The sequence below is a fragment of the Entelurus aequoreus genome, linkage group LG01 (genome assembly GCF_033978785.1).
Source record: "Entelurus aequoreus isolate RoL-2023_Sb linkage group LG01, RoL_Eaeq_v1.1, whole genome shotgun sequence".
Lineage (NCBI taxonomy): Eukaryota > Metazoa > Chordata > Actinopteri > Syngnathiformes > Syngnathidae > Entelurus > Entelurus aequoreus.
In genome coordinates, this window is record NC_084731.1 from 18,370,403 (window position 1) to 18,385,841 (window position 15,439).

A 15,439-nucleotide genomic window follows, 5' to 3' on the forward strand; every position below is an offset into this window, starting at 1 on the left:
ATGCAAATGTATTGACGCTGGTGATATCGCTTGGTCTGCGTCCCGGTACTCGATGCTCGGCCTTGGCAATCAGCAGGCAGAGTCTGGACACAACACTGATACGAGACGACTTGCAATCTTTTAGACTGCCAGCTTTGCACGGATAGAAAAACACAGCTTCAGCACAATTGATAATAACTATAGCAACGGCCCTTAAGCATAAAGTTGTGTGATAATATATACATGATTATTCTAACAGTCTGTAAATGTTTATTTACATGCCTTAATTGTTTACAAACGATGCCTGTCACACGGCAGTAAAACGGCTGATCAAACAAAACAGAAGTCATCGTCATGGACCCACTAGCTGAGGAAGCTAGCTCTCGAATCCATATCATTCTGTGCATGACTTAAACCGTATTTTTCGGGCTATAGAGCTGCAGCCACCAAATTTTAGAATACATAATTTGACTGTAGGCCACAGATACAGGGTGGTACGAAAGAGTCTGTAAAAGTTTATATCTTAATTTTTTACAAACAATGCTTGGCACACGGCAGTAAAACGGCTGATCAAACAAAACAGTAGTCATCGTCATGGACCCATTAGCTGCGGAAACTAGCTCTCCAATCCATATAATTCTGTACGTGACTTAAACTGTATTTTTCGGGCTATAGAGCGCCCCGGTATTTAAGCTGCACCCACCAAATTTTAGAATAAATAAATATGTTTGCACCGGACTGTAGGCCACAGATATCAATCAATCAATCAATGTTTATTTATATAGCCCTAAATCACAAGTGTCTCAAATATGAAAGAGTCTGTAAAAGTTTATTTACATACCTTAATTGTTTACAAACGATGCCTGTCACACGGCAGTAAAACGGCTTATCAACCAAAACAGAAGTCATCGTCATGGACCCACTAGCTGTGGAAGCTAGCTCTCCAATCCATATAATTCTGTACATGACTTAAACCGTATTTTTCGGGCTAAAGAGCCGCACCCACCACATTTTAGAATAAGTAAATATGTTTGCACCGGACTGTAAGCCACAGATATAGGGTGGTACGAAAGAGTCTGTAAAAGTTTGTTTACATACCTTAATTGTTTACATACCTTAATTGTTTACAAACGATGCCTGTCACACGGCAGTAAAACGGTTGATCAAACAAAACAGAAGTCATCGTCATGGACCCACTAGCTGCGGAAGCTAGCTCTCCAATCCATATAATTCTGTACATGACTTAAACCATATTTTTCGGGCTATAGCGCGCACCGGTATTTAAGCTGCACCCACCAAATTTTAGAATAAATAAATATGTTTGCACCAGACGGCAGTAAAACGGCTGATCAAACAAAACAGAAGTCATTGTCATGGACCCACTAGCTGCGTAAGCTAGCTCTCGAATCCATATAATTCTGTGCATGACTTAAACCGTATTTTTCGGGCTATAGAGCTGCAGCCACCAAATTTTAGAATACATAATTTGACTGTAGGCCACAGATACAGGGTGGTACGAAAGAGTCTGTAAAAGTTTATATCTTAATTGTTTACAAACAATGCTTGTCACACGGCAGTAAAACAGCTGATCAAACAAAACAGAAGTCATCGTCATGGACCCACTAGCTGAGAAAGCTAGCTCTCCAATCCATATAATTCTGTACATGACTTAAACCGTATTTTTCGGGCTATAGAGCGCACCGGTATTTAAGCTGCACCCACCAAATTTTAGAATAAATAAATATGTTTGCACCGGACTGTAGGCCACAGATACGAAAGAGTCTGTAAAAGTTTATTTACATACCTTAATTGTTTACAAACGATGCCTGTCACACGGCAGTAAAACGGCTGATCAAACAAAACAGAAGTCATCGTCATGGACCCACTAGCTGCGGAAACTAGCTCTCCAATCCATATAATTCTGTACATGACTTAAACCGTATTTTTCGGGCTATAGAGCGCCCCGGTATTTAAGCTGCACCCACCAAATTTTAGAATAAGTAAATATGTTTGCACCGGACTACAGGCCACAGATATATGGTGGTATGAAAGAGTCTGTAAATGTTTATTTACATACCTTAATTGTTTACAAACAATGCCTGTCACATGGCAGTAAAACGGCTGATCAAACAAAACAGAAGTCATCGTCATGGACCCACGATCTGCGGAAGCTAGCTCTCCAATCAGCTAAACAGACTCAATAAATTGTTAGTGATGTTTTGATTACACTTACGAAACTAAAACAATACAAAGTTCATAATATCAACACGTTATTGCTAACAAAGATAGCACATACAAATATGCATGAAAAGACTCCTACAGACTTCAGACATGGGACAGTTTAGTATAGTGGTGTCAAACTTGTTTTCATTGGGGGCCACTTTTTGTCTCCCCTCAGAGGGCAACTTGTAAATATATGATTAAAAAATAAAGTATTTATATATATAAATACATATAAGTATGCTATATCATGAGTCGGCTCATGATATAGCATTTGATTATTCGTTTTTTTTACGTTCCCTTAAAAAAACCTAAATAGATTTTAGTGTAAAAATAACTTGCTCGGCTACCAGAATTTTATCGTAAAAGTTGCAGTGTTTTTTTTTTATGGAATATTACTGTAAATGGAATGGAAAAACAGTACCACTATTTTACAGTAAAATCTAGATTTGATTTTATAGTGTATTACTGTAAACACAAACAGTACCAAAGTAGTTTTTTTTTGTAAAAAAAACTGGCAGCTCAGTTGCCAGAATTTTACCGTTATGTCTATTGTCATTTTTACAGTGCACAATTTGATAACTTGCTTTAAAATCATCAGTCAAGCTGATATTGAAGTACTTATTGTTATCAAAAAAATATATAACATTTTGTCGCATTATTAGATATTACATTTTAAAAGGTATGTATGTAAAGCAGTTCATGTATCGTTTGATTGTCAAAATATTTAGTATGAAAATATTCTTTATTAAAAGCATATTATTATCATTTTGTGGGCCATATCAAATTATGTGGCGGGCCAGATCTGGCCCCTGGGCCTTGGGTTTGACACCTGTGGTTTAGTAAGTGTGAATTGTTTTAGTTGTATTGTAAAACTTACAGACGTTGCTTAGAAGGATTAAAGAAGTATCGTTCCCAGCAGAAGTGCGATGGATTTTCCGTTCAAAGACCAAAACAGGAAGCACATTTTCAACTCGCAGCATCTGCAGTGAGCGAACTCATCCAAAAGATGGCTTCACAGCACAAACAATAAAACACCTTTTAAGTGTGTCTGCCGGTGTCGGTATGAAAAATATTTGTTAAATACAAAACATTTTGGCCATTAGCGAAAAAAAAAATCCATAAATTAGCCACACCATTTTCTAAACCGAAGGAGTCAAAGCGTTGGAAAAAGAAACTGCTTATAGTACGGAGAAATGGCAAATGAATATTGGTGGCAAAACCAATAACAATCTTCTGTGTCATTTGCAGTTATAATGAGTGTAACTGTCTTCTCAATGTTTATGCTTGTTTAGTACGGCCATGCAAACACTACACAGATGTATTATTTGGAAAAAGACAGAGACTTTCACTTTCGTGACAAATTCTGTAGTTTTGTTTTGTTTTACGGCTAAATTAAAAAAAATAATGACAGTGGCATTTTTTAATGATATATAGATGCATAATAATAGATAATAGATTTTATTTGTAAAAAGCACTTTACATTGAGTAAACAACCTCAAAGTGCTACAGTGTATTAAAAAGTAAAAATAAAAATATAATAAAAAATGAATCAAAACAAAAACTAGAACAGCCAAATAGCTGGAACTAGTATGCATATATCTTAAAAAAGGCTGTTTTTAAAAAGAAGGGTTTTTAAGCCTTTTTTAAAAGCATCCACAGTCTGTGGTGCCCTCAGGTGGTCAGGGAGAGCGTTCATCTTGTGCCCATCCATTCTCATAACCATCTGATATTTTAGCTTCCACCTATATTTCCATTCGGCATATCATCTTAAAAAAAAGATAACTATTAGATCAGTGGAATGTTATGATCATAAATGAAATATTTTTTTTGTTGTGCTTTTTTTCCTTGATCGTTGTCAACATCAAATGTATACATTATGTATACATTATAGTTACGTACTTTGGGTCTGTGTTTAAGTTCAGCACATCATTGCAGTATTTGTACACACAGAAGTTTGCCTACACTCTTATTGGGCTTGAATGTCATCTTGGGTCCTGATTTATGTAAAAATTTTCTCTTCCCAGGCTGGACTAACAATCCTGGTGTCAGAATTTTACAAGTTCAAATGCATACAGTACATACATCACGTACTGTATATCTTATAATATGCGGCCAGAATGTATTTTAACTTGACAAGACAAATATATATTTAAGGGGAACTGTGCTTTTTTGGGGGAATTTTGCAGACACATATGTCTTCTTATAAATACATTTTAACTCGTAAATAAACGTTCATAAAAGTCAGCTAACAGTGGAATAACAGAAGCTATGATGTCATTGAGTCTAACGCGCCAATTAAACTCTCTAAAAAATCATCTAATAGTACTCCGTTTACATTTCGTGATCGAAATATTAACCAAGTGTTAGCTATATTGTTATTATAGGCGCTAACGTTAAGGACCTACTTTTAACGGCGCATTGATAACGGAAAGGTACCTATCTTATATATTGCTTACACATGCTATACTTAAACTCTGCTCTCTCGCCCCTGAGCTGGTGAAAGTTAATTCTCGATTATAAATAAGGATGTAGCCATTAAACCGAGACTCTGGTCAACTTTGACTAGACCCGGAGATGTGGTGTCAGAACCGGAGGCTGGAAGGGATCGGCCCTATCCCGAATTTCAACACCAGTAACTGCAAGATTTTTTTTAGAAGTGTCGTTATTTAGAAGAAGACCCATACGGTCAGCCTCAAATAAGGTTAAGACGTTTAGGAACAACCCAAGAACCACCAATGCTCAAACCTGCCATGAACCGGAAGCTGTTGGATCCCCAGTGTGACTGAAAGGGCGCCAACTGTCATGATCTGTGGTCTGGATTATGTTTTGTTAGTTTTGGACTCTTTTAGTTCCTGTTTGCGCTCCCTTGTTTGTTTAGTTACTATGGCAACTTATTAGTTTCACCTGCCTCATGTGTTCGGGACACGCACTTGCTCTAATCAAGAGGCTATTATTTAAGCCTGTCTTTGCCAGTTAGTCATCCTGGCGTCATTCTGTCATAATGGGGGTGGGGGTCGCAACTTACTGCGAGGTTTGTTCTCCCAGGAAGCAAACGGACTATTCCGGACAGGACTTGAAGGTAGGAACATACAGTATTTATTAATTAATTAATGCTGAACAGGACAATAGACAGGAACTAAAACCAAAGGAAAGTGTGCTGATTGCACGAGAGGCTAAGGAACATAAAACTTAACGCAGGAAACATACACTAACACTTAGCCTGAACTATGGACATGGAACAAACAAAACTTACTGTGGCATGAAACAAATAACTTGCAAAAAACTTGGAATAGGACATGGAACGAGCAGCATGAACTAAGCATGAAACTGTGGCATGAAAAGAGCATGCTGCTCGTTCCATGTCCTATTCCAAGTTTTTTGCTAGTTATTTGTTTCATGCCACAGTAAGTTTTGTTTGTTCCATGTCCATAGTTCAGGCTAAATGTTAGCGTATGTTTCCTGCGTTAAGTTTTATGTTCCTTAGCCTCTCGTGCAATCGGCACACTTTCCTTTTGTTTTAGTTTCTGTCTTTTGTCCTGTTTAGGATTAATTAATTAATAAATATGTTCCTACCTTCAAGTCCTGTCCGGAATAGTCCTTTTGCTTCCTGGGAGAACAAACCTCGCAGTAAGTTGCGACCCCCCATTTATGACAGAATGACGCCAGGACGACTAACTGGCTTAAATAATAGTCTCTTGACTAGAGCAGGTGCGTGTCCCGAACACATGAGGCAGGTGAAACTAACAAGTCGCCATGGTAACTAAACAAACAAGGGAGCGCAAACAGGAACTAAAAGAGTCCAAAACTAACAAAACATAATCCAGGCCACAGATCATGACACCAACATAAATGATAAATAAATATAAATGGGTTATACTTGCGATGAGGTGGCGACTTGTCCTTTCGCCCGATTGTAGCTGAGATAGGCTCCAGCGCCCCCCGCGACCCCGAAGGGAATAAGCGGTAGAAAATGGATGGATGGGGGTTATACTTGTATAGCGCTTTTCTACCTTCAAGGTACTCAAAGCGCTTTGACAGTATTTCCACATTCACCCATTCACACACACATTCACACACTGATGGCGGGAGCTGCCATGCAAGGCGCTAACCAGAAGCCATCAGGAGCAAGGGTGAAGTGTCTTGCCCAGGGACACAACGGACGTGACTAGGATGGTAGAAGGTGGGGATTGAACCCCAGTAACCAGCAACCCTCCGATTGCTGGCACGGCCACTCTACCAACTTCGTTCGCCACGCCGTCCCCATAAAAATATAAAAACATAAAAAGATGTCCCATTTTGACACAATTGACACATTCAAGCTCGACTAAAATTTGTAGCTGCACACGGCAGATTCCTTTTGGACAAATGTTCTGCGGTCAGATTAAAGAGAGATCGAGCTATTTCGCACAGCTGGGAGTTCGATCGTGACAATGAGTCCAAACACAGGTTAAAACCAATCTTGATTCGTAGGCTGCAATGAAGGATCTGGATTAGCCTATTTTCAAAACTCCATCCTCAACCCTATTGGAAATTGGTGGACTTTGCTCAAAACCCTGGTTTCTGCCGCGAAACCAACCCATTTAAATGAACTCTACCAGATCTGCCAAGAAGAAATGTGGTCAAAATAATACCAGACAAATAGTGTGTGGGGAACTTGCTAAGGGATATTTAACCGAGTGTTAGAAAAGGTGATACATATTTGAACCTGTATATAAATTAGAGAACATATGCAATTCGAAAACTTCCTTTTAAAAATCGTTGAGGATTCCTTCTACCTGAGACACAAAATGATTCAAATTCATCTCCAAGGGTCCAAAATTGATGACATTGACTCACCATGATGGGTCTATGTAAACTTCTGAAGGAACTGCATATTTGCACAGCACCTCACCTTTTTCAACTGAGCTATTGTTTCCTTTTGACAATTAATAAGTTAGTTTCTTCTTTGTTTTGACAGGTGCCCCCTTTTCATGATGTCTACAGACAGTTACACCCTACACTGAAGCTCAATGAGATCGAGACAAGCGTAAGGCACTTTTACACACACATTTAAAAGTAGATGTTATGTCCCCTGAACTGCAAAAGTATTGTTAAACCTACCTGGGGTTAATTCCCAGCTCTTTTTGAAATATTTTTTTTGCAAATTATGGATTGTGCCTGGGAGAAGTGATGTGCATTTAGCCATAGGCACATTCCCAAGGTCAGAGGCCATTGATGTCAGACAAGACGTCTCTGTTCCAGCTTATCTCAAATGTGTTCAAATGGGTTGAGGTCAGGGTTGTTTGTGGATCGCGTGAAAAAACTAAATCATGCGTAGATGGATCTTGCTTTGAATGTTCACGCAGAGTTAAAGAACGGGTATGATGATGAATGAATGTACCGTGGACAGCTCAGAGCTCTGACTCTAGTTACAATTACTTAACCCTGTACACTTTTTGTGATTCTCTGTTTACACTGTTTGTATATTTATGTATATTATTTATTGGCTCACACAGAAACTCTTGGGTCGGCTGTGTGAACAGAACAGAATCGTGAAAGATCACGAAGCTGTGGTCCACAGACTGAGAATGGACAAGGTAAGATCTGTTACTTTAAAGCATTTAGGTTTTAGCCACAACTCTCTGTTGGTTTTTGATGACATCTTTACTCTTTTCATACTAAAGCCATTAAGACCATAAGGCGGTTATAAGGCGCACTGCCGATGAATGGTCTGTTTTTGAGCTTTTTTCATATATAAAGCGCACCGGATTATAAGGCGCATTAAAGGAGTCATATTATCATTGTTTTTCTAAATGTAAAACACTTCCTTGTGGTTTACAGAACATGTAATGGTGGTTCTTTGGTCAAAATGTTGCATAGATGATGTTCTACAGACCATCTTCAAGTAGCTTTCTGAGCGTCTCTTCCGGATGCGCCGTTTTGTGGACGGTCTTATTTACGTGGCTCACCTTTTCTCCGCCATCTTTGTTGTAGCGGTGTAGCGTGCAAGGACGAGAGTGGAAGAAGTGTCAAAAGGTGGAGCTAACTGTTTTAAGGACATTCAGACTTTACTTCAATCAATAACGGAGCAGCATCTCCTCATCCGGAAACGTCAACACCGGAAAAACCGTCCGACCGTAACTCTCTAATAACTAAAGTTCCTTGGGTGAATAATGTAAACTCACTACACCGGTATGTTTTAGCGCTTTCATAGTGAGTTTACTGACAGATATAAGTAAGAACTTTACACTACTTTATATTAAAAATGGCAACAGCGGAGGATGAATGTCCCATAACAAGAAGATAGAGAAACTACAAAGGCGGACCGCACAATTTTTCAGGACTTATGCAGATCCCAAATACAGATCAGCAGGTACCAGAAGGTAAGAAAAGCTTTTGCATAATGTTGCGAAACAAAACGCCAGATAATATGTCTTACCTTATACACACACCATAATAATACTCGTATGTTGAAGCACTGTACAATCCATGAAGCGGTGCGGCTTCATAGCTTACCAAAGTCCTACTAAAACATTTTGATGGATTTATGAGAGCCGTGTGTAATGTTCTATATTTTCAATGGAACATATAAAATGTTGGTGTTGTTTACTTGAGTCATATTGCCATCATAGTGCAGTCTATGCGTATCGCTTATGTTTGACTGCCATCTACTGGTCACATTTATCATTACACCATGTACCAAATAAAATTGCTTCGAAGTCGGTAAGCAAAACCAGAATTATTCCGTACATTAGGAGCACCGGGTTATAAGGCGCACTGTTGAGTTTTGAGGAACAAAATAAAAGATTTTAACTGCACCTTATAGTCCGGTAAATACGGTATTTATTCGTTCACGTCTTGTTGTTTTGGTGTTGCTGTTTACAGGACAGCCTTGAGGAGGCGCTGGTGAAAACTCATCAGGAGATGGAGAAGTACCATACCCAGCCTGTGGCCATTGAAAAACTACAGATGAAAAAGGAAACCCTACAAAACCAGCTCATCAACATCAGAGGGGAGCTTTCGCAGGCCTCCAGTGTAAGACAAATCTCACTCACCTAATTATTTGTTGACAGTAACTGGTTTTGAAATAATTTTTGAAAAATCTAAAGAATTGTTATGTCGTAAAGTCATTGTCCAATCGGCATAAATGTATTTACTTACAGACTTTAACTACCACTCGTATGGAATTTGAAGCCCTGGAGGATGAGGCCCACGCCATTCACGGAGATCTGTGGGAACAACTCAATGCAGGGGTGCAGGTAAGGAGTTCATCTTTATGAGTTTACATTTGAGGTATTTCCTCTTTATCAATAATATTCCAGCAATTTTAAGTGCAATTTAGTATAAACTAAATAAATATGGTAATGCAGTATTGGTAATTAGACAGTATTAAATGCTTAACATTTTTTTGTAGAGTGAATTGGTTCGAAGGCACATACAGAAAGAGTTTTGGAGAGTCCAGGATGTATTAGAGGGCCTGCATAAGAATCACTCATCCAGAGGCACTGACACAGCCAAGCACAGCAGAGGTATTGTCTGAAAAGGATCATGTTTATTACATATGCGAGAGTCTACATAACCTCCTTCTCGCATCGCTCTGTTGTTTTGCAGTGGCCAGTGGTGCTATGGGCTCCTTTAGCACCAATAGTCCAGCCAGTCCCCTCAGCTCAGTAAGCCTCACCAGTCCTCTCAGCCCTTACTCCCCAGTGCCCGGCTCCCAGGTCTCCCCCTCTAAACAGCTGGGCCCGGAGGTAAGCACCGGACATACCCAGCAAGGGGCCAACCCGTTTTCAACACGTAGCACAAGCCCATTCTCATACACTACAACCAAGCCTATTCCTAAACCTCGTCCCAAATCATGTGTAATGCCCCAAGACAACATTGAACTTAGACCTCAACTAAGACCCAACAGTTATAGAGAGCCGAGTCAAATGACAAATAGCATTTGTTGTGAAAACCAAAACGCCTTTCCTCGGCCGGTCATAGCTTCCCAAGGTCTGAATGAGTCTTTGGGTGGATTGGATACTGTGGTTGAGGAAACAGACCACGGCATGGCTTGCAGAAACCACCCAGGCTTGAACAAGTTTATAAACCCTATCAAAACAAGAGATATTGACTTTCTCCAAGTACAATGCCAGAGCTCTCATACTAATCAGCATGCAGACATGGTCCAAACCCACACGCAGTTGCAAGACTTCGGCTGGTTAACCTCAAATTTTTGCAGCCAAGCGGTCGGCCTAAGAAAAGATGTATTCCCTGATTCCATCCACCAATCTTCTCTGTCAGTCGAATATCCCGATGCGCACAGAAACATTTCATACAACCACCATTTTTCTATGCCGGAATCCCACATCCTGCTTTTCCAGGACATCTTCCAAACAAATGTGTTGACATCATGCCACAGTTCAGACCTTTATCCACCCTCAGTTTCCTATTGTAGGAGTAAAACTGAGACAGAACACGGCCAGCAACCGCCCCATTCAACCTGTAATGCTACTGTCGAAGTAAAGACGTCCAATATACCCTACGAACACGGGAAACTCAACACTGATCCAAGGATTTGTGCGGTAACACAATCTGATTCAATGAATAGTCATTCAGATAAGGTGTTTATGCAGACTCATCTGTAAATATTATTTCATTCTAAATGTTGTTATTTCGATTAAGCTCTAGCTGTTTTATTGGGCATTGCCACTTATTGGCTGCACATGACACTCAACCCAAAGAATAATTTAATTAATAAAAAAAACAACAATCAAGGTAACCTTAGGTACACAGTACATACCAATTGCAGTACACGGGATGGGACATTGATTTCTCGGAATAATAATTTCTTAATGAATGGTTAACAAATACAATAAGGAGATCGTGAGAATTATACTAAGAGTCAGGTTTGTGGCTATTCACCCCCTGGAACGAGACACCCTTTCCAGATTCTATCCCAGGATCCTTTTCTGCTCTGCATTGCAATGCTTGTCATGGTTCCCCCTGATGCGCAAAACTGTCTTCCTTCAACCCTTTCTATTTCCCCCCTCCTTTTATCCTCTTGCTGTCTGCTGGCATTCTGGTGATCTAGGAGAGCGTACCCCCAAGGCCGCCCCTCCCTAAGTCCTATTTCCCCTTGGAACCTTCCAACACCTTCCCCCCCTCTATTCCCCCCTTGCCCCTTGACAGCACCACCTGGCTACGAAGCTTGGGCATCGATGATGGGTACTTTGATGGTGAAGATTCTCACATCAGAAAGGTATTTCGGTGTTTCTGCCCGTGTCTTACCTTCAGTTGTCCAGTTTCACTCATAACCTCATAGGTCATAATAGCAAATCCATCCATTACAGTTTTGCATGTTATAGTCATTATAACGCAGGGGTCGGCAACCCAAAACGTTGAAAGAGCCATATTGGACCAAAAATACAAAACAAAATTTTTTCTGGAGCTGCAAAAAAAAAAAAAGAAATAGTAGCCTACTATCAAAGGCTGACGCAAACCTTTGTTGACAGAAATGTTGCAATTTAATTTTTATTCGACACATTTTTGCAACATTGAAAATCATTAGTAAAATGGAGGCTTCTCCCAGGATGAGATAACTTCTGGAAATTACTGGCTCAGAATGGCCAAAATGTATAGATGTGTGTGTCCAAGTTTAAGGAAACGGCAGGTTGTCTTCTTTGAATAGATTTAACACAATCTTTGCAAGCTGAGTAACGTTTGCTATGGTCTGGAACAACATGGCACACAAACAACTATGGGAAATGCAGCCAATATTACATACACATAATGTTTCATGAGACATGCAAATATAAATGAAATACACAGAGGACATAAGTAAAGGAAATTAAATGAGCTCAAGTGTACCTACAAACGAGGCATAATGATGCAATATGTACATACAGCTAGCCCAAATAGCATGTTAGCATCGATTACCTTGCAAATATGCCTGATAAGCACTCCAGAAAATCAATAAAATCAACAAATCTCACGTTTGCGCATTCACGCACAGCATACAACATTTGGTGGACAAAATGAGACAAAGAAGGAGTGGCATAAAACACGTCTTTCTGTGGCAGCATCGGAGTCATTCAAACTACAATCTACGATGAGTTCAAGGCTCGCTGAAATGAGTAGGACAAAACGGTGCTTGCCAAATACTTTCGTCAGTGAAGCATGTATAACATAAACAGTGGGATTTCTAACAATAAGAAATGTTTGTGACATGTTTGTTCTCTTACAGAAAATATATTACAACAAAAAATATATTTTTTTCACCATCTTTTCCATTTTCTCACATCTCTGAAAGATGTCCAGGGAGCAAATAGGGCGGCGCTAAAGAGCCACATGCGGCTCTAGAGCCGCGGGTTGCTGAACCCCCGTTCTAACCCATTGCTTCATATTTTAGCCGTATACACTACCGTTCAAAAGTTTGGGGTCACATTGAAATGTCCTTATTTTTGAAGGAAAAGCACTGTACATTTCAATGAAGATAACTTTAAACTAGTCTTAATTTTAAAGAAATACACTCTATACATTGCTAATGTGGTAAATGACTATTGTAGCTGCAAATGTCTGGTTTTTGGTGCAATATCTACATAGGTGTATAGAGGCCCATTTCCAGCAACTATCACTCCAGTGTTCTAATGGTACAATGTGTTTGCTCATTGGCTCAGAAGGCTAATTGATGATTAGAAAACCCTTGTGCAATCATGTTCACACATCTGAAAACAGTTTAGCTCGTTACAGAAGCTACAAAACTGACCTTCCTTTGAGCAGATTGAGTTTCTGGAGCATCACATTTGTGGGGTCAATTAAACGCTCAAAATGGCCAGAAAAAGATAACTTTCATCTGAAACTTGACAGTCTATTCTTGTTCTTAGAAATGAAGGCTATTCCACAAAATTGTTTGGGTGATCCCAAACTTTTGAACGGTAGTGTATCTTAGTGGAAGATTAGCCAACACGCTGCTGATCAACACTGTTTTTTGTTTGTTTGTTGTTTTTTTTGCATTTAGGACTTAGGTAAGTGTCATGCTGCAACATTGTCATGCCTTTAAAAGTTGCTATTCCTTTTATGAAATATTGCACGTCCTTTTGCGAAAACTAAATATATTTGAAGTGCACAGTTGCCAGAAGAACACCAATGTTTGGTCCCGGCTCCTTTGAGCCCAGTGGCGGGCAGTGCGTTTCTCACCTAAACAGCCGTGGTCGATTATTACAAATCATAACGACAAAAAAATACATTAGTGTTCTTGCGTTTCATAAGGATTGTGAACCAAAAAAGTGCAGTTCCACTTTAAAATGAGTTTTTTTTGTAAAGGATTGTGTTTAAAAGGCTGCTTTTTTAAAAAATAATTTGGAAGTAAAAACTGAAATCTGAGAAAACAGCACATAATTTTTAGTTAAAATAAGTATTAACTCTAAAAGGGACTCCTGTACGGAGAAAATATGCATCGATAATCGTGATAATCTTTCTAACCGTTTAATAATCAAATCAAATCGTGAGGTTGTTTCTGAAAAAAACCCAAAAGTGGTGTAATCAGTCTCTTGTCAGGTGACATCCATGCCATGCACTGTTAAAGAATTACCACCAGATATGTTATGTGCTACAAAACATGTTGGTTTAAGTTTATTAGTCCCCTCTGTCTTCCAGGCTAGGTTTGGAGAGCCGACTAATATCAGTGACATGCTGGAACCAGGCCCAGATAGGCAATCCACCATGAATAAAGGTAGAACAACAAAAGTTCGATTGAAGTGTTCATGTGATAACCATACTAACTCAGCTGATGGACATAATCCAGTGGTCGGTACAGAGTAACTCATGGGACATGGGATTATAACATGCCCTATGACATTTGAATAGTAGATGAAAGAAAACCTCTAATCTAATTTAGAACTGTGTTTGTTCTGCCGAGAATGATTAGCAACTTTCATTGTGATCTCCCTCTTCATTCCCACGGTGTTGACCTGATCTGCTATCAGTTGGGATTGTCCCTCCAAGAGCCAAGTCACCCGCTGAAGACTCGCACCGAGTGCCCTGGAATCACGGCGGCGTCTCGAACGGGATTTCTAGGGTATGTCAACAAAAACCACCAGCAAGCAAAAGCAATGTTTTACTTTGGGTTAAATTAGAAACAATACGATACCTACATGACCAAATAGTCTTGCAGTTAATGATAAATCTTGACGATGCTTCAGTATTTTTTTGTACGGACTTTACTCACAATTGAGGGTTCAAATATCAAGGCCAAATGAAATGGGTTAATGGATTTATCTATTAGATTTTATACTGTAGCACCTTTCTATTAACTTTCTCAGTGTTTTGAGTTTACTTCATTCATTCAAATATCAATTGACCATGACAGAAGCACCAAGAGAAATAAGGCAACCAGTCCAGTGGTGCTTCGGTTTTTGTTTGACTCATTTATTGTAAAATTACATTTTTGCTAATTTATTGTCCTTGTTTTTTTATACCGCCTTGGTTATCACACAGCTAAACATTGCGCGTTATAACAAACTAATCCTATTGCCTGCATATCATTCCCCAGAATCAAATGCCCAAACACAGTATCTCAGCATGTCTCTGTACTTTATTTTTTGGAGTATGACTGCGAAATAAGTCACCATTAGGCAAAAAAATAAATATTGAATTTAAGAAAGAACTCGTCGCAAAGTACAAGGGTGGTGTCTGCTTGGCCCCCGATGATTTTTGAAAAATTTTCACGGGAAAACTTGCTTGGATTTTTGTTTGACTCATTTATTGTACGATTACATTTTTGCTGACATTTTTGCCGATTTATTGTCCAGGTTTTTGTGTACCTCCTTGGTTATCACACAGCTATACATTACACGTTATAACAAACTAATCCCATTGCCTGCGTATCATTCCCCAGAATCAAATGCCCAAAGACAGAATCTCAGCACGTCTCTGTGCTTTATTTTTCGGAGTACGACTGCGAAATAAGTCACCACTGGGCAAAAAAAAAAACACGATTGAAATTAAGAAAGAACTCGTCGCAAGGTACAAAGGTGGTGTCTGCTTGGCCCCGGAAGTTTTTTTTTTAAATGTTCACGGAAAAACTTGCTTCGGTTTTTGTTTGACTCATTAATTGTACGATTACATTTTTGCTGAGATTTTTGCCGATTTATTGTCCTAGTTTTTGTATCACACAGCTAAACATTATACGTTATAACAAACTAATCCCATAGCCTGGGTATCATTCCCCATTTTTTTCCGGAGTATGACTGCAAAATAAGTCACCATTGGTCAA

General features: G+C 39.3%; 1 protein-coding gene across 10 annotated transcripts in view; it reads left to right on the plus strand.

Moving 5' to 3' along the window:
* Positions 1–15,439, plus strand: part of plekha6 (pleckstrin homology domain containing, family A member 6) — a 196,677-nt gene that overhangs the window by 161,743 nt on the left and 19,495 nt on the right. For 9 of the 10 annotated variants that reach the window (XM_062045055.1, XM_062045028.1, XM_062045046.1 and 6 more), the window contains 9 exons: positions 7,160–7,228; positions 7,698–7,778; positions 9,067–9,216; positions 9,345–9,440; positions 9,596–9,710; positions 9,793–9,932; positions 11,258–11,425; positions 13,822–13,897; positions 14,151–14,242. In XM_062045055.1, coding sequence (XP_061901039.1) covers positions 7,160–7,228; positions 7,698–7,778; positions 9,067–9,216; positions 9,345–9,440; positions 9,596–9,710; positions 9,793–9,932; positions 11,258–11,425; positions 13,822–13,897; positions 14,151–14,242 — 987 coding nt within the window. The remainder of the gene's footprint in view (positions 1–7,159; positions 7,229–7,697; positions 7,779–9,066; positions 9,217–9,344; positions 9,441–9,595; positions 9,711–9,792; positions 9,933–11,257; positions 11,426–13,821; positions 13,898–14,150; positions 14,243–15,439) is intronic. The other variant, XM_062045084.1, reaches the window with a different exon arrangement.